At 45.2% G+C, this 20,015-nt stretch overlaps 1 protein-coding gene across 1 annotated transcript; it reads left to right on the forward strand.

Moving 5' to 3' along the window:
• The first annotated feature begins 3,765 nt into the window (after nucleotides 1-3,765).
• EXOSC9 (exosome component 9) lies at nucleotides 3,766-19,988 on the forward strand. Its single transcript, XM_079770969.1, has 12 exons — nucleotides 3,766-4,246; nucleotides 4,527-4,621; nucleotides 5,625-5,744; nucleotides 5,857-5,959; nucleotides 7,068-7,205; nucleotides 10,754-10,836; nucleotides 12,368-12,500; nucleotides 13,496-13,584; nucleotides 14,192-14,338; nucleotides 14,861-15,045; nucleotides 19,476-19,554; nucleotides 19,846-19,988. The coding sequence occupies exons 1-12, from the start codon at nucleotides 3,899-3,901 to the stop codon at nucleotides 19,928-19,930; spliced, it is 1,605 nt and encodes a 534-aa protein (XP_079627095.1). The 5' UTR covers nucleotides 3,766-3,898; the 3' UTR covers nucleotides 19,931-19,988.
• Nucleotides 19,989-20,015: the final 27 nt, after the last annotated feature.

The raw sequence follows: 20,015 nt of genomic DNA on the forward strand, positions 1-20,015 counted from the left end.
GCCATGATTTATTTATTAAGTATTGCCAAGTTGCGGAGGAATTATATAAGGAGAAAAATATATATTGACCTGCTTTTAGATCTTCTGATTTTTCCTTGCCAGTCCTTTTATGGACTTCTCAGAGAAATATATATATTTTAATGTATTATAACCAAACAGTAACTGTTAAATGACAAGAAGAAATTTAAAATGTGTAACCCCCTTCTAGGATAGCTAATATATGGCCATTAACTATGGTGCTCAGTGTGGGAAACTGTACACTTGCCAGTTACTCCCAAAGACTACTAAAGTCTGTTGACCAACATAGGTCTATAGTAATTGGTGGCAGATGCATTAAAATCTGTAACAGAATCAAAGGTTAATATAACATATTAGTAGCCTGGTGCATGAAATTTGTGCATGGGGGGGGGGTATCCCTCAGCCCGGCCTGCACCTTCTCCAATCTGGGACCCCTTGGGGGGTGTCTGACTGCCGGTTTAGGCCTGAGGGATCGGGCCTAAACCGGCAGTTGGACATCCCCCTCGCAATCCAGGACCGCTGGCTCCTAACCGCTCACCTGTCTGCCTGCCTGATTGCCCCTAACCACTCTGCCTGCCGGCCTGCTCACCCCCAAATTCCCCCTCACTGGTCTTCTCACCCCCAACTTCCCCCCTTTGCTGGCCTGATTGCCCCCAACTTCCCCCCCACCAGCCTGATTACCCCCAACTCCCCCCCCCCCGCCAGCCTGCTTGCCCCCAACTGCCCCCCCCCCCGCTGGACTGATTGCCTCTAACAGCACCCCTCTGCTGGCCTGATCACCCCCAAATTCCCCCCCTTCCAGCCTGCTCGCCGCCTACTGCCCGCCCCCCCCCCGCCAGCCTGCTCACCCCAACTGCCCCCCTACCGGCCTGCTTGCCCCCAACTGCTCCCCCTGCCAGCATGCTTGCCCCAAACTGCCTCTCCCGCTGGTCTGATCATGCCTAACTGCCCCCCACTGCTGGCCTGCTCACCCCAACTGACCCCCACCAGTCTGCTTGCCGCAACTGCCCCCCCTGCTGGCCTGATTGCCCCCAACTGCACGCCCCTGCTGGCCTGCTCACCCCTAACTGCCCCCCTGCCAGCCTCCTCACCGTCTACTGCCCCCCCCAGCCTGCTCGCCCCCTATGTCCCCCTGCCGGCCTGCTCACCCCCTACTGCCCCCCCAACAGGCCTGCTCGCCCCCAACTGCCCCCCCCCCCGGCGGCATGCTTGCCCCAAACTGCTCCTCCTGTTGGCCTGATCATGCCCAACTGCCCCCCACTACCAGCCTGCTCACCCCAACTGACCTCCCTCTGCTGGCCTGCTTGCCCCCAACTGGCCTGCTCACTCCCAACTACCCCCGCCAGCCTGATTGCCCCCAACTGCCCCCCCTGCTGACCTGCTCACCCCCAACTGCCCCCCCGACTGGCCTGCTCGCTCCAACTGGCCCCCCCTGCCGGCCTGCTCACCCCCAACTTCCCCCACAACCGGCCTGATCACCCCCAACTGCCCTTCCCTCCTGGCCTGATCACCCCTAACCGCCTCTGCCTCGGCCCTGCCACTATGGCTTTGTCTGGGCAGCGGCCACAGAGCCAGCTGGGGCGACCAAGGAAGCCAAGCCTCCCGCCCACTCTCTGGCTGGCTTGGCTTCTTCAGCGACCAAGGAAGCCACACCTCCCGCCTGCTCTCTGGCTGGCTCCGGCTGGTGCTACCATCTTTGTCATGTCAATTTGCATATTCACTCCTTATTGGCTGTGGGCACCACCATCTTTTATTGCAAAGTGATGGTTAATTTGCATATTACTCTTTTATTAGATAATCAAGCGCCATCTCAGGATAGCAAGCTGACATGGCGAACGTGGGCAGTTTCACGGGAAGCTCTGTCAAGCAAAAAAGGACGGAAACATTTCAATAGCTATTGTGTCCAGAACATTGTATTAGTTGCTGTCATTCTGACCACTTAACACAAAGTAATTATTTCCAACCTAAAGATACAGAAGCTAAAGCTCAGGATTATTTAATTCATCCACAGTCCAGCTGCCTCCCAGGAAAGGATAGACTGTTTCAATAAAGGCCTATTTCATTTTTAAAAACATATATTCTTTTAAAAAATACATATTTGTATGCTTTCAGAGAGGGAGGGAGAGATTGAAACATCAATGATTAGAGAGAATCACTGATCTGCTGCCTCCTGCATGCCCCCTACTGGGGATCAAACCCGAAACCTGGGCATGTGCTTTGACTGGAATCCAACCCAGGACCCTTCAGTCAGCAGGCTGACGCTCTATCCCTGGCTAGGGTGGCCTATTTCATTTCTGAAGGGAAAGAGAAATTACCTAAGTGTGCACTAAAAGAACCCAAGGGTTTAAATGATAAATTTAGCCAGTTCTGTTGTGAAAATGTAATATAAATAGGAATGCATGTTGTTAAAGAATTTAAATGCCCTGTATCCTGTAATCCCCTCCTTTATTTTGAACACCAACAGAGCATGTGGACATAGTTTCTGTGCACTTTCCTCCTCCTCGACAGTGCCTGTCTCCAGGCCACGTGGAGCTCACCCTGTCTTGGCTCAGGTTGCTTTTTCTGCTTGAAACACGTTTCCTTTCCTCCAGATGATGTCATGCTTGCCCATCAGTAAGGATTTACTTCATTCAAATGCCACCTCTACAAAGTGAGCTCTTCCTGCAAAAACCCCTATTAAAATAGCATCCCCTTCTCAGCACTTAGCATGTGAACTTGGTTTGTTTGTTTGTTTCTACTACTTGTCTCCTCCAAAGAGAATATAAATACATTCCTTAAGGAACAGGATCCACCTCGCTTCTCCAGCACGTGAATTATTCTTAGGACACAGGAGGCCGTCTCAAATAATGTAGGAAATTGCAAGCGGCACAAAGTGAGACCACACTGTATTCGCAGTAGAGGGGGGAAAAGTGTGAAAAGAGACCAAAGAAACGGAATGGAGCCAGTGTAGGCGGACTAGTGCCTATCACCCCCGAAGCAAATGGAAACAAAATACTACTAGGCAAACACTTCAATAGTAGTGCTTACACCATGCCAGGCACTGCCAAGCATTGCACATGCATCCCCTCTTATCATCCCTCATAATAATACCCCTGTCACTCCAATTCTGCAGATGAGTCAAGTGAAACACCTGGGCTGACTGGCTAGGGTCACAGAATGAGCCCCTGGCAGAGTCTGAATCCGAGCCCCGGTGGTTGGAGTCGCTGCCTCTCCAAAAAAGCCCAGTGACCGGCGGCACCGACACCCCAAGGTCCCTCCGTGCCCACAAAAGGACGTCCATGTGTTTAAAATAACTGAGAGCCCGCCAGGGCGGCGCGAACCGTGCACCAGGAGGTATTCGGCCGATCCCCCAGCAGGGGGCGTGGAGGAGGCAGCCCATGCATGTTGATGTTCTCTCTCAAATCCATAAAAACATATTAAAAACAAACTAAAAAAACAGGTAGCAATGATAATTATTTAAAAAAAAATAATTGGAGAGGCTGGAAGACTTAACAGCCAAGGGTGGTTCCGACATCACTGGTTACGAAGTGGGACATTCTCAGTGCTCATCGCCCTCTCGGGCCTCCGAGGTCCCCCCCCAGCGCAGCCTCCTTCTCCCCACCCTCCACCTCCGCCCGCCCCGGCGCCGCCTCGCGCGCGTCCCACGGCCACACCGCGCCTGCCCCGCCTGCCTCGCCTGCCCCGCCTGCCCCGCCTGCCCCGCCTGCCCCGCCTGCCCCGCCTGCCTCGCCTTCCCCGCCTGCCTCGCCGGTGGGGCGCGGGGACGCCTGCCCCGCCTGCCCCGCTAGCACTGAGGAAAGGGTGCGGGGCGAGAGCGCGGCGCTGACGTTCATTTCTACGACTGGGGCTTATTTTGGGGTCCTCTCCGCCCCTGCCCTTGATGAGAAAAGAGGAGATACGTCCACTCAGAGACGCGCAGCCGTGGGCGATGGGGCTCTCGGGCCACGGGCGCCCGCGCCCTCGTCGCTCTGAGCGTGAGCAGCGGCGCCCCCCAGCGTTGGCTTCCGCACGTTCCGCCGCCGAGCCCGATGACGCAAAGCGCCTGCGCCGCTCTGATGACGTAATACCTGCGCCGCCAGCGAGCGGGCCGCGCGTGCCGAGGCTTGGGTTCCCTTTGCCCCACGGATTTCCGCGCCGCCCGTGGGTCCCGCGCCCCGGCAGCATGAAGGAGACGCCGCTTTCAAACTGCGAGCGCCGCTTCCTCCTCCGCGCCATCGAGGAGAGGAAGGTAGACGGCCCCGGGGGCCTCGGGCTGCGTGGGCGCTCGGTGGCGCGGCCGCGCGCGGACCGGGCCCTCGGAACCCCTGGGGGGTGTTCCCAGTCTCCCGGGTTTTGTCTCCAGTGGGTTCTTCTCAAGGCTCGAGCTGGCTCCGAACTAAGCAACTACCGCTGCCCACCGTGGGGCGGTCAGCATCCCGCTTCCCCCCGGAGCCCAGCCCCGGGCCTGCCAGAGTAGCTGTTCCCTGAATATTGCCGAGGAACTAACCGAGTGAATGTTGTGCTTTCAGCGGCTGGACGGCAGGCAGACCTATGATTACAGGAACATCAGGATCTCGTTCGGAACGGATTACGGGTGCTGTGTTGTGGAGCTCGGGAAAACAAGGTAACAGAGCCTTCGCAATCGAAGCTCAGTGGCGGGAAGTTTAAAAGAACGTAATTGGCTCAGTTGGTGACCGAGCAGCTAGGAAGTCTGGCCTGTACTTTGTTTAGCTGCCAAAAATAAGTATAGTTCCTTTAATGCAAGATTTATTTTTTATTTATAGTCGCACTTAAAATTTGTAATCGTAACTATATTTTCTGCCACATGGGCATCCTATAGTTCTTGGTTGCACCGAGTTTCCTGCATGTCGTGTCAATAAGTAGGTCCTACTTACCTGTTTTTCCTGAGTGACATGAGAATTAGGTTTGTTTGTTTTTGTTTTTTTTCTGGAGTGTTTTTAAAGGTGTGTATTAGCTTACTAGGGCTGTCATAAAATACCACTACTTGGGTGGCTTAAATGACAGAAATGTATTGTCCCACGTTGTGGAGGCCAAAAGTCCAGGATCCAGGTGACAGCAGGGCTGATTTCTCCTGAGACTTTTCTTCTTGGCTACAAATAAATGCATTCTCCCTGTGTCTTCACCCGGACTTCCCTCCGCGTGCCTTCATGGCCCTGGTGTGTCCGAGAATTCGGTTTTTAATATTCATTTGGAAGTTGTGAGGACATTGGTCAGATAATGTTGGTGAACCGGTGCCATAGGAAAATTTCTTTCTTAAGAAATCTCAAGTTTTCAAGGTATCTTGTATGAATAGATACTTATTTTAGAAAAGAGAAGGTAAGGTCATTGATTTTTTTTCTTTTTTTTTTTAAGGATCTGTAGAATAATCAGTATTGTAAATAAGAGATTTTTTTTCTTGTATTTCTTTGGGTACACCAATATGCACTTTTTTTCCTGTATATATTCTACTACTATACTTTATATGTAATATAAAGCCTCTAATGATGTATCCTGCCGAGTGTCTTATTACTCAGAGTAAGATTGAAACTTAATTAGTATTTGTTTTAGATTTTTTTAATTGGAAAGGAAATGTATTTAGTCAACAGATTTGTACTTTGTCTTTGCAGAGTTCTTGGACAGGTTTCCTGTGAACTTGTTTCTCCAAAACTCAATAGGGCAACTGAAGGTATACTCTTTTTTAACCTTGAGCTCTCTCAGATGGCTGCCCCGGCTTTTGAACCTGGCAGGTATTTAAATCTCCTTCTTAAACTGCTTTCACCAGAGACGAGAGCAGCGGCCAGGTATTGTTCTAATGCCTAGTGTCATAATCATGACATTAGCCCATTCCTATCTTCATAGGCAGTCAGACCTCTTGGTGAAGTTGAATCGTCTCTTGGAAAGATGTCTAAGAAATTCGAAGTGTATAGACACTGAATCTCTCTGTGTTGTTGCTGGTGAAAAGGTGGGGAGTATGCCCAAAATTCTTAGTTAGGATGAATATTGTTGATTCATCGATCCCTGTATCTCTACATTAATTCTCAGAGTTTCACTTAACTTATTTTTATACTGGTTCACTTTAGTTCAAATGTTCCCTGGGTGCCACCTCTAGAATTTCGTGTCATCTCTTTCTGAAGGGACAAAAAACATTGTGAAAATAGCAACTTGAATTTGTGTAAAAATGTCTTATTCAGAGAACTGGTTTTTCATATATTTTTATTTTCTTGTGTTATTTAAGTCAGTTGATGGAAGCAGGTAATGTTTTCCTTATTGGATGAAGAACTGAAGAACAGATTCAGTCCTTCATCTGGATAGGCCACACAGTGAGTCAGTGGCAGGCTGGTATTGGAAATCTTATTGTTGTGCATGATGGTATTAGAACTTTATTCTTGATTAGGGTATTTTGACCATCTTCCTTTTTTTAAACTATATTTTTTATTGATTTTAAAGAGGAAGGGAGAGGGAAAGAGAAACACCCATGTTGAGAAAGAATCATTGATTGGCTGCCTCCTGCATGTCCTCTACTGGGGACCAAGCTGGCAACCCAGGCATGTGCCCTTGACTGGCATCGAACCCGAGACGCTGCAGTCCTCAGCCCAGTGCTCTATCCACTGAGCCAAACCAGCTAGGACTTTTGACCAGCTTTTTTACTTCAGGAAGTCCCTTAGCCTTTCCCCGTTCCAAGCTTGAATGTGACACTACTCGAATTACTTGTAGGGTTATCATAAATATTATCAAGTAAAACCTAAGAGGTTGAGGTTTTTGAGTTAGGAGAGACAATAAAAATATAATTAGGCTTGTTAGGGAAATTTTAGTATTAAATGTAGAATGGTTTGTATATTTTGAGCATATATTTTACTGTTGTCAAATGACTCAAAGAACGGTAAACTATTGGTATTTCAGATGTTGGTCTGACTTAACATTTTTCTAAATATAGTTTTATTGATAACAAGAGAAGAAATAACCCTGTTTTAACAGCAAGAGAAAATTTGGCACATAATGTTACTTTTACTTTTAAATAGCCATTGGTTGTGATCAGTTAGGATTTATTTTTGTTTTAAATTCACATTCAGGTTTGGCAGATACGTGTGGACCTACATTTATTAAATCATGACGGAAATATTATTGATGCTGCCAGCATTGCAGCCATTGTAGCCTTGTGTCACTTCCGAAGACCTGACGTGTCTGTCCAAGGAGATGAAGTAACACTGGTAAGCTCCCACGATGTGAGCCACGCTCCCCTCTGAATGAGTGAATATCCTTGATGTGCAGGCAACTTGTTGGTCAGGTCTTGTTGTAGATGGAAATAGGTATATTATAAAATTTGTTTGCAAGCCCTGACCAGTTTGGCTCAGTGGATAGAGCATTGGCCTGCGGACTCCAGGGTCCCAGGTTCGATTCCTGTCAAGGGCATGTACCTTGGTTGTGGGCACATCCCCAGTAGGGGGTGTGCGGGAGGCAGCTGATAGATGTTTCTCTCTCATCGATGTTTCTAGCTCTCTATCCCTCTCCCTTCCTCTCTGTAAAAAATCAATAAAATATATTTTTAAAAAAAATTTGTTTGCAAGGCAAAAACTACATATCATCAAAATTGTCTTTGAAATCTCTTAAATATCCTATAGTGAAGTATCTGTTAGTAAAAGCATACCGTAGCCTGGCTTTCTAGAATAGAACTAGATGACTTCTTTGGATTGAGCATGGGTGAACTAGTTGTTTTACGTTTAGACCATATGTGTGAAAAATACGTGAGTCTCAGCACAGTGAGATGCTGTGAGGCGAAGTTCTTCAGAAATACCTGTAAGGCTTGTTCTAACATTGCTAGGCTCCACTCTCAGAGGAGGATGCGGTAAAACCTAGGGTAGTGCACTTCTATCAGCTCCCAGGTGATACTGATGCTGCTGGTGCAAGGACCACATTTTGAAAACCACTGTTGAGTATGTCCATTTTAATTTATGTAAATTACATGCTAGAGTTGTGAAAGTGCATGTGGTGGTAATTTGAGTCCTGGAGTTATAAAAGGAAACATCAGAGGTCCAGATTCTCTAAGCAGTCATTCATGATGCTGCTCTTAGGCAGTAGAGGGGAGCAGATTTGTTAAAGACTTAGAAGTAGGGACAGTAGAGATGTGGTCTTTTAGAGGAGGGAGATGGTATAAAGAAGTAAAAACAAGTAAGTGATTAGTAGACAAAAAAAAAAGGTATCAATTAAAAATACTGTAGAGGGGCATTAAAAATGGTGGCAGGGTAAGTGGATGCTGCACAGACACGCTCCCAGGACCAAACTGGAATTACAACTAAAATACAGAAAAACTTCCTGAATAATTAATACCGAGAACCGAAAGTGCAGATCACAAAGAGACTGATAGGAGGGGCGGAGGTGTGAAAGGGCTGGCAGGGTGCCCACAGACAGCAACTGAAGTTCCCGAGAGCTATCTCAGTTGTGAGGGGTTGCCACTGAGAACTCTGGGATCTAATCCCCAAGCTGGTCTCCCCAGCAAAGAGCCACAACTGAGAAAGTAACCACATAACATCTGGCTGTAAAAAGCAGTGGGGTTGCTGTCTGCCAGGGAGTGACAGCTGAAAATTCAGACACCCTGTTAAAGGGCCAATGCATGAAATTCCCTGTGGAGCCACCCACCTTGTGCTCCGCCAGAGGGAGGGCAGAGTGGACCAGAGCTGTGTGAGCAGAAGCCAGGATTGAGAACTCGAGGGTTAGAGCTCAGAAAGCAGACAACCCCCCAGTTTCCTGTGCTGAGTCATTCCCTCACACAGCGGGAGGACATCTTTCCCAGCAGACATCTGCCTTGCCTGGGGGGAAGACAGTGGACACACCCTATTGGAAAACACCTTGCCCTGAGGCCACTTAAGAGATTAAAAGTAACAAATTAGCCTCCAGGCAGAAGCAACTGCCCCACCCTGTTGAAAAAAACTCGCCACACCTGAGGGTGATTGCTTGGGGGCAGTTCAAGTCAGAATCCTATCAGTCTGTAGGTAGAGATGGTCTCTGGAGGTTTTGAGTCTTTGACTGATCTAATTAGCTAGAATTAGTGTTTGACACTGTCCTGCACTAGAGATTGAGAGGCGTAGAAAATCTACCTAATACATACATAGTCACAAACCCAAACAAACAGCCAAAATAAGGAGACAAAGAAACAACCCAATGAACAAGAGAATTCTCCAGAAGAACAATAAATGAAGCAGAGATAAGAAATTTTATCTGAAACAGAGTTCAGGGTAATGATGGTCAACAGCATGAAAAAAATATATAGTAACTATGAAAAAAGAACAGTTGGAAATAAAGAATGACATAACACAAACAAAGAACACAATGGAAGGAATACACAGCAAATTAGGGGAAGCTGAGGATCAAATCAGTGAATTAGAAACAGGGTTGAAAAAAATCAATTAGAGAACCAAAAAGAAAAAACAATTAAAAAACTGGAGGACAGCTTAAGGGAGCTGTGGGACAATGTGAAACATAACAATATTAGAATAACGTATGCCAGAAGAGGCAGAAAGGGAGAATGGGATAGAGAAGGTGTTTGAAGAAATTATGGCAGAAAACTTCCCTAACATGATAAAAGGAAAAAGCCACACAAGTTCAGGAGCCACAGAGAACCCCAAGCAAGAAGAACCAATAAACCCATGCCCAGACACATCATAATTAAAATGCCAAAAATTAAAGACAAAGAATTTTAAAGGCAGAAAGAGAAAAACAAACTGGAGAGTTATTGCTGGTGGTAATACAAAATGGTGCAGCCACAATGGAAAAGGTGGCTGTTTCTTAAAAATCGAAGTGTAAACGTATAGAGCCCAGAAATTCCATGCCTAGAAATCTACTCAAGTGGACGGGAAGGAAAGTGTATGTTCACCCAAAGACTTTTATGTGAATGTTCATAGCATATTTGTAATAGCCCCAAACTGGTAACAATCCAAATGTTTATCACTGGAGAATGGAGAAACAGAATGTGGTCTGTCCATACCATGGACTACAATTCAGCAGTAAAAAGCACCAACCTGCTGATACATACCAAAGAATGGGTGAGACATGCTAAGCTGAAAGGAGGCGGATGCGAAAGACTAAAAATTGTTTGATTCCACTTATAGGGAATGCCCAGAAAAGGCGGATTTATAGAGACAGGAAGTAGATCGATGGTTGCTTGGGGCTGGGAGTGAGAATTGACTGCAAACAGGCTCAAGGAAGGTTGTAGGGGGAGGATGGTCATGGAAATGTTAAAAAACTAGATTGGGGTGATGGTTACATAACTGTAAATGTATTAGAAAGGTACTAAAATGTGAATCCTATCCTTCTGATGAGTGGACTTACGGTATGTAAAATATACCTCAATACCGCTTTTTGACAAATGCATTAAGTTTTTTGGTGTGTTTTTTTTAACACATTTTATTTATTTTTTTTACAGAGAGGAAGGGAGAGGGATAGAGAATTAGAAACATTGATGAGAGAGAAACATCGATCAGTTGCTTTCTGCACACCCCCTACTGGGGTTGTGCCCGCAACCAAGGTACATGCCTTTGACCGGAATCGAACCTGGGACCCTTCAGTCCGCAGGCTGACGCTCTATCCACTGAGCCAAACCGGTTAGGGCCAAATGCATAAAGTTTTAAGGAACATTAGCGACAAAGGCAGATAGGTAATAGAAAGTTATTTAAGTACTCATTGAGGATTGAGGGAAGTTCATTTTTTATTTTACTGTTTGATGTACAGGATGATTTTTGTATGTTCTCTTATTTCCAAACAGTACACTCCGGAAGAGCGGGACCCTGTCCCGTTGAGCATCCACCACATGCCCATCTGCGTCAGTTTTGCCTTCTTCCAGCAGGGGTGAGTCTCCTCCTCTCGTGGCCGAAGTGAGCATCGCAGCTGGGAAATGTGCTGTGGGCAAATACGCCAACCCTCCTTCCATACTACAGCACCTCACAGTCCAGAAAGAACTGCATTTCTCACTGTGGCCCTATCTTGTAAGAGCTGTAGTTGGAAAAGAGCTTTCTCCATAGAAGAGACATTTTTCTTTTCATGGTATATCATAAATTTATGAATTTACTACCACGTGGGAGCAGCTTCTGTTTCCTGGAGGTGTGCAGGTGTTTAGAGAATTGTATGCTCAGCTCTGATTTGGGGAAGTGGGGAGAGAATCAGGATTAACGGAAGCAGGACTTTGGAACACGTTCAGGGGCGTCGTTCTAGGATCAGGCATGGGGAACGGTTCTCGCCTGGGAAAGTCGGCTCCTTCAGCTCCCAGTTTCCTCACAACTCCCTGCTGGTTCCTCCCACGGCAGCAAACCTGGGGCCTGGGGCCATGCCTGTACCTTCCCATGAAAGCCTGGGCCTTACATCTTCGTAGAAACAAAGGGAGCTGTACATATTTTTAACAGTTTTATGAATAAGAACCAGAGGAAAGCTTTCACCTTTCCGTCATTGTAGTGTAGAATTTCATTAGAGGGAAATGGACCAGCAACATCAAGCAGAAAGATGTGAGTCTGCCCTAACAGGTTTGGCTCAGTGGATAGAGTGTCGGCCTGCAGACTGAAGGGTCCCAGGTTCGATTCCAGTCAAGGGCATGTACCTTGGTTGCGGGCACATCCCCAGTAGGAGGTGTGCAGGAGGCAGCTGATTGATGTTTCCCTCTCATCAATGTTTCTACCTTTCCCTCTCCCTTCCTCTCTGTAAAAAATCAATAAAATATTTTTTAAAAAAAGAAAGACGTGAGTCATACATGTAATTTAAAATTTCCCAGACATTAAAAAGTTAAAAATAGGTAAATTTAATTTCTATATATTTAATTTTACTTAGTATATCTAAGGTATTACCTTATTTTAATATGTAATCATTATCTTAAATTTGTTCACGAAATACATTTTATTTCTACTAAATCTTCGAACTCCAGTATTGTGCACTTAGCTTGGACTCACTACACTAGAAGGGCTCAGCAAACAAGTGACTGAGGCTACCATTAGACATACAGAAATAGTGTTTTCTAAATGAGCCATTACCGGAACCTGAAAGACATTCAGACCACAGGCCATTAAGGAGACTCTAAGATTAACCAGATTATCAAGTTTTTATTAATGAGCCACAAGTTACTTAATCCAAGTGATAGCATTAGATTTTGATTGTATATTATTTTTAAAAAAAACTATTATGAACTTGATTTTACTGTGATAGCTAGCAATATACACATAGTGTTATTTTGGATCCATAAAACAAATTCTCTTGTATCTTTTCCCCTTAAAATGACTCAAATTCACAGGCTTAGGCCTTTACTGTGTTGACTTTATTAATGCCATCTTTAAAAAAATATCCATTATCTTAAATTTGACATGATTTGTTCAGGTCCGTTTAACATTCCTTTCAGAACATTTTTATTGGTGGATCCCAGCGAGCGCGAGGAGCGTGTTATGGATGGCTTGCTGGTGATTGCCGTGAACAAGCACCGAGAGATTTGTACCATCCAGTCCAGCGGTGGGATAATGCTGCTAAATGAGCAGGTTAGTGCTGCGGTTAACATCCCATTTAGAAGCTTTTTCTCATTTTTTTAACTAAAATCCAACAAGGGCATTTCCAGTGATTCATCCTTGGCTGTGCTGGAATCCGGTTTCAGTACTGTCATCACCCTGTTGAGACGAGTTACCTTCCTCTTCCCTGCTGCGCCCATGCATGGCCTCCAGAGTCTAACCTCTCTAGGTAGAGAGACACGGTACTTTCCAGGGAAGAACGAGGTTCATATTTCTATCCAAAAAAAGTGTCACAAATAGGAGTGAGGTTAAAAGTAAAGTACTTGTAGAATTTGGGTATAATAAGCAGTTCTCAAACCCAGCTCCATATCAGATTCCCACGGACTTTTAGAAAAGAGGCTGCCAGGTACTGAGGTGCAGGTGCTTGAGCGCAGCCTGCTTTGTTGGAGCTCCGGCTCTGCATTAGACTGACTGGCCTTGGCCAATAATTTCAGATCTTCATGCCTCCGCTTCTTCATCTGTAAATAGGGAGTAAGTTCCTAGTGACACTTCATTGGTAGAAGAATGTAAAGGTAAGTAGGCGTGTGACACTGTAGCATATGTTAAGTGAGCAGTAAATGTAAGTTTTCTCATCACTGCCATTCCCAGCTCCCTAACTCCAGAGACACATCCATTAGGCGCCGACGCCCGAGAACCTTGCTTTCTGAAAGCTCCAGGGATGCTCTGTGGCCTGTTGACGTTGCTCACTCACACAGAGGCAGTCAGTGCACCGAGCTTGTGTGCGTCCTGGCCTTTCCTGGGGTCTGTTAGTGCCGCGGGGATGTTTTTGGGTCTGTTTCCTTAATGTGAGAGTCCTTCAAATATTCTAAAACAACTCCCACAACTTGCTTTATTTTATGTCTACATTACATTAGGAAACAAAGGCAGGCTTAAGTTGTGAAGTTAGAAAAGCTAATCTTGTTCTTGGTTTTGTTAGAGAAAGCTATTTGGTTTGTTGTCTTTAAATAACAGCTCATTTTTATAAACAGGTTTTGAGATGCAGTAAAATAGCTGGTGTGAAAGTGGCAGAAATCACAGAGCTAATCCAGAAGGCTTTGGAGAATGACCAGAAAGTTCGGTAAGTTTAATTTTGTTAGAACCAAGTGGTCTTTTTATAGATTTTTCTGTTAAGGATTCTTCTTGCACAGGGGTAACCACACACTTTCCTTATCTGTTAATCTCAGTTGAATATACTAAATGTTGTTTGAAAGTAGATTGAACTGTTTGTTGTATTGTATTCCAACTTAAACAGTCTGTATTGAAAAGCCACATGATATTTTTCTTTAAAAAAAGTAAACATGTTCTTAGGAAAAAGAATCTGGTAACGCAAATTAACTGAAAGGACACACACTGGGCTGATTCCCATCTTCTCCCCATGTGACATTACACCGGACCTGTAGCCCCGCATCAGTGTCTTCTACGACGTGGAGGTTAATGCCTGCCTGTATGGCTGGTTTGAGGATTAGAAAATAACCTACTTTAAGCCCTTGGCATGTGCCCAGCACATGATTCAATACATGGTAATTACAGGAACTTGTATTATGTCTCTTGATAGGCATAATAAATTGGTGAGGATAAGTTAGTCTCACCAAAGGGTAAAATAGTTAACATTTTTTTCTTTTTTGTCTTCTCGTCCATCTACCATCCACCCCGTCCCCTTTCCTTCCCCCAAATACCACACACAGGAAAGAAGGTGGGAAGTTTGGCTTTGCAGAGTCTATAGCAAAACAAAGGATCACAGCATTTAAAATGGAAAAGGCCCCTGTTGACACCTCTGACGTCGAGGAGAAGGCAGAAGAAATCCTGGCTGAAGCGGAGCCTCCCCCAGACGTGTATCTTTACTGGTGCTGGGGTTTGCTTTTCCAGTAGCAACAGGATTCATTCCACTGGGGCCTTACTAGGCTGTGGAAGGGGTACATACTGACATTTCTCTGAAACACTATACTTTGTTAGAAAAAACATTTAAGATACCAGATAGTGAAGTCAGTAAGTTGATGGTCTAATGTCCACCTTCTCTTCAGCTATCCTACAAAATCCAGAAAATTCTCTAAACCAATTTATAGCGTTTCATTTTCTTTTGAAAAATTAGCCTTTAATCTCAATGGCACGGTCAATCATTCTACACTATTACATATTGTTCTTGAATTTTTTCTACATTCACCAAATTTATTAGTATACAACTAAAATGTTCAGAGCCAGTCTCTTGATGTTTCTCACCATTATGTCCATAACAATCTTGAGTTATGTTTTTTCTTCATTGTTCAGCCACCTATAGTATAAGCTATTAAATTTCTTCTCCTAAGACTTTGAGGCACACTTCTGTCTTAAAAAGAAAACTTCCTTTAACTGTTAAGTGTTTCTAAACCTGTGCTCTGGACTCCTGGAACTGCCCAGATTGGAGAAGGAGTAGAGAATTCCTGGGGTGACCTTGAAGACTCTGAGAAAGAAGACGAGGATGAAGGCGGCAGCGATGAAGCCATCATTCTGGATGGAGTGAGGACGGACGTGGGGACGGAAGTCTCCAATACTGGAAGCCAAGGTGGGTGGTACTTTATGGCTTTTAGTATTAGACCAGAGGCCCGATGCATGAAAATCGTGCAAGAATAGGCCTTCCTTTCCCCAGCTGTTGGTACCGGCTTCCCTCTGGCACCTGGGACCTGGGCTTTGCTCCGGCAGGCACCTGGGATCCGGGCTTCCCTCTGGCCCTGGCTTTGTCCGGAATGATGTCTGGTCTAATTAGCATACTACCCTTTTATTATTATAGACTAGAGGCCCGGTGCACGAAAATTCGTGCACTCAGGGTGGCGGGGGGGGGGGGGGTCCCTCAGCCTGGCCTGTGCCCTCTTGCAGTCAGGGCCCCTCGGGGAATGTCCAACTGATGGTTTAGGTTCGCTCCCCAGGGGATTGGGCCTAAGCTGCTAGTCAGACATCCCTCTGGCAGCCCGGGATCCTCAGGAGATGTCTGATTAATGGAGAGAGTGAGCCTAAGCCATTAGTCAGCTTAGTGTTGCCGTGGAGGCAGGAGAGGCTCCTGCCACTGCGCTGGCCAGCCATGAGACCGGCTTCTGCGCCACGTCCCAGGTCAGGGACACAGGCAGGCAGCGTCACATCCCAGGACAGGGACGGATTCAGATAGCACCGTGTCCCAGGTCAGGGACGCAGGCAGGCAGCGTCACGTCCCAGGTCAGGGACGGATTCAGATAGCACCGTGTCCCAGGTCAGGGACGCAGGCAGGCAGCGTCACGTCCCAGGTCAGGGATGCAGGCAAGCAGCTTCACCTCAGCGCTGGGTGAAACGTTAGGGCTGGGCAGGCCTGGGTGTGCCTCTGTTGGGGGCAGAAGTCCCCGCCCCCGTCCCTGCCCCCCAGCTCCTGTGCGTACACAACCCGTTGACTGGTCGTGATCATGACACCATTGGGACCAATTAGCATATTACCTCTGTATTATATATAGGATGTTATGTAGACATGTAAATTATATATGTAGTTATATGTGTATAGAATCTATCCCTATTTATAAAGTACCACTAAGATAGGGATTATTTTTATATTAGCAGTTCCTGTTTTTAGAGGAACTGAATTTCAACTAAACTGTTGAAGCTAACCGCACTATTAACTCCAATTCTTTTCTAAAGGAATATGCTTGTTTGTGGTAGCTCTTTGATATGTAAATGTAGTTGCATTTTTAATGTGTTGTTCTCTTTTCTTTTATGTATATCTCTCTGGGCCAGTTTTAAGGAGGTTTCTTAAAGATCTTATTTCTGCATGCTAATTTTTCTTTGTAGTTCTTAAGAGTGAAACATATAAAGCCTGTAACATTCTACAGTACCAGAAATGTCCTACATCTACACTGTCTAATATAACAGGTCCACTAGCCACCCACATGCAGCTGTTGAGCACTGAAATGTGGCTTGTGTGACTGAGGAATTGAATTCTAAAGTTTACTTATTTTTCTGTTAATCCTCACCTGAGGATATTTTTCCCATTGATTTTTAGAGAGTGGAAGGAAGGGAGGGAGAGAGAGACAGTGACATAGATGTGAAAGAGACACATTGATTGGTTGGTTTTTGCACCAGCCCCAACTGGGACTCAGGATCGAACTTGCAACCCAGGTACATGCCCTTGACCAGGAATAGAACCCTCAACCCTTCAGTGCAAGGGCCAACGTTCTAACCACTGACACATCAGCCAGGGCTGAGTTCTAACATTTAATTCTGGCTCCTACATTGGTACAAAATCCTAGAGTTACCTAGAAAACGTGTAGTCCTAGGTGTTTCTTGCATTCTGAAATACATAGAACTGGAGCAATTGTTTTTACCTGTGGGTGTTTCGTCTTCCAAGAAAACCCAACTTCTTGCTTGGCCCACAGTAGAAAATAATCACGAGTTGTTTTTTATGTAGTAAAAACAAATCATACGAGGAAGAATATAGGCATTAGGTGGGCAGGGAACTAAAGGATGCACTTACAGTCTGTGATGCACAGTCCAGCCTGCCTTTGAGGAGGAATTCAGTGCCTGTGAGCATGACTGAGCTTGCTGGGTTTTGTAGAAAAAACATCCCCATTGATTGGGACCTTTATTCACTTTCCCAGGGTTAGGGTTAGGGTTAGGGTTTGGCATCACTCTTCCAGAGCTTGGTCCAGATATTTATTTACTACTAGAGGCCCGGTGCACGAAAAATCATGCACTCAGTGGGGCGGGTCCCTCAATCCGGCCTGTGCCCTCTTGCAGCCCGGGAGCCCTCAGGGGATGTCCAATTTATGGCTTAGGCCCGCTCCCCACAGTTGGACATCTTTAGTGCCGCAGAGGTGGGAGAAGCTCCCGCCACCACCGATGCACTCGCCAGCCGTGAGCCCGGCTTCTGCTGAGCGGCACTCCTCATGTGTTGAGCATCTGCCCCCTGGTGGTCAGTGTGTGTCATAATGACCAGTCATTCTGCCATTCTGTCAATTTGCATATTAACCTTTTATTATATAGGATATATTTATAGCATATACGCTGCTTCCACAGTGAGACCATGAATGAAGCTTTAGACTTTCCATGTAATTACATATACATCAGTCAGTCTTTAATGCTGCATAGAATTCTGTAGTGTTGAATGTTACTAGTTGGTTTAGTTATTCCCTTATTGATACACTGTTTCAGTGCTACAGTGAGCATCCTTTCATATGTTCCTTTACATATTTGTGAACTGTTTTTCTAAGATTAATAAGACTAACTGCTAGAATATTCAATTGCTAGCTTCAAGATTAATATTTTCAACTGAATAATAAAGGTGGACTTAAGCCAGTTGGGAGGACAGAGCAGGTAAAGCCTTTCTAAAGCTTATAAACAAAGTGAGAAACTAACTGAAAACTCAAAACATGAAGACCTGATATACCAACAGCCAATTGGGGAAAGGGATAATCCACATTATGTATCATTAATGAAGGCTCAGGAGAAAACTACAAAGTAATTCTCACATATAAATGGCCAGTTACATATGCCAACCCTGGTAGTAATAAAGGAAATAAATTCAAAGCAAAAAGATAAGAGCATTTTTTGACTGCTGTATTGGGCAATATTAAAAATACTAGCGTTGGCAAGGTTGTATGAGAAAATGGGTTCTTCATAGACTATTTCTTGGAATGTAAATTGGAACAATATTTATGAAGGGGTTTGGCAGTATCGTTTGGAATGTATATATACCTTTTGGCCCAACCACTATGTTTCTAGGTATTTCCATTACAGTGTTTATAATAGGGAGAAATGAAAAATTTAGATCTCCAAAATTAACAAATTCTAAGATAAACTGTGGTACCTTATAGAGTGGCACGAGCACTTTGAATGGCATCTTGACTTGTTTCCAAATTGGTTCTACAAGATGATATATACACACATATACATATACACTGAGAGGCCAGATTATTATGACCTCTGAACGCATAATAATCTGGCCACTCAGCGTATATAGTATATCTACACTAATAAAAGAGTAACATGCTAATTGACTGTACCTTTGTGATGCCCACCAGCCAATCAGGAGTGAGTATGCAAATTAACCCACCATCTCTGTTGGGTTAATTTGCATACACAAGCTCTGGGTGGCCAGGAGCGGGGTGGGACACTTCCGTCGTCGCCATGGTGACTACGCAGGCGGTCCGCACCACCTCAGCCATTCCAGGCCTCTGGGCAGCATGGGAAGGCAGAAAGGCGGCTCCAGGTGGAGCGAAGGCGGCGCCAAAAGCCAGGGGAAGGAAGGCCCATTCTTGCACGAATCTTTGTGCATCGGGCCTCGTGTGTGTGTGTGTGTGTGTGTGTTAGAGGCCCGGTGCATGAATTGGTGCATGGGTGGTGTCCGGCCAGCCTGGCCAGGGGGAGGGGACATGGGCGGTTGGCCGCCAGCCTGCCTGCTGGTTGAACTCCTGGTCAAGGGGACAATTTGCATATTAGCCTTTTATTATATAGGATATACACTGAGTGGCCAGATTATTATATGTTCAGAGATCATAATAATCTGGCCACTCAGTGTGTATGTGTGTATGTGTACACACACACACACACACACACACACAGATTTCCCCTAACTTTTCTATTATGAATGTACAGAATGATGATGTAATTAAAGACATGTTTGGGGAATCAAGCATACTGTTTCAAAGCTCCAAGAAGTTACCTGAGGGAAGGAAAGAACCAAGTAGGCCTGGCAGCCCGCCCTCAGAGTAAACTGGGCTCTAGTTGTATGAAACAGTTTTAGAATTGCTGCTATGGAAACCAATTTGGAAACTTTTAAAGAGATTACAGGCCCACCTCAGATATACGGAGGGTTTGCTTCCAGATCTTCACAATACAGCGAGTTACTACTTTAAGTTAAAAACAACTTATTGCTCAAAAATGCTAACCATCACCTGAGCCTGTAGGAGAAATAGCCTTTCTGAATACAGTGAACCCAGGTGCCTGTACTTACATTGCTTCCTGAACATTTTCTTAAAGAGGCCCCTATCGTGCTGTCTGACAGTGAAGAAGAAGAAACGATCATTTTAGAACCAGACAAGAATCCGAAGAAAATAAGGTAACAGTTTCTGGTTTATTTCTCTGGTTTTATTCTCATCTTACCTACTGTAAACAAAGAGTTGTCTCTTTCTCATTAGAAGTCTATAAACATTAGGACCTAATTCTATAGAATTGTTTGGATGCCTTTCAAAGTCACTTTTACTGTCATAGTTGGCAAATGTTATATATATCCTACTGGGAAAAAGTAAGGCCTCCTATTTTTATGATCCAGAATTTAACAAGCACAGTGGGGTGAATCAGCTTCTGGTACTAGTACTGTTCGTAAACTCATAATTGACTTTATTCACAGAACACAGACCATCAGTGCAAAACAAGAAAAAGCACCAAGTAAAACAGCAGTGAAGAAGAGAAGAAAGAAGAGAACTGCTAATTAAAGCTCACATGGTTGTATTTGTGTACAGAACTATTAAAAGGATATTTATTTAAGTGCTAGCAACCTTGAACATTTTTTATTCACAA

The sequence above is a fragment of the Cnephaeus nilssonii genome (assembly GCF_951640355.1).
Source record: "Cnephaeus nilssonii genome assembly, chromosome: 5".
Classification (NCBI taxonomy): Eukaryota; Metazoa; Chordata; class Mammalia; order Chiroptera; family Vespertilionidae; genus Cnephaeus; species Cnephaeus nilssonii.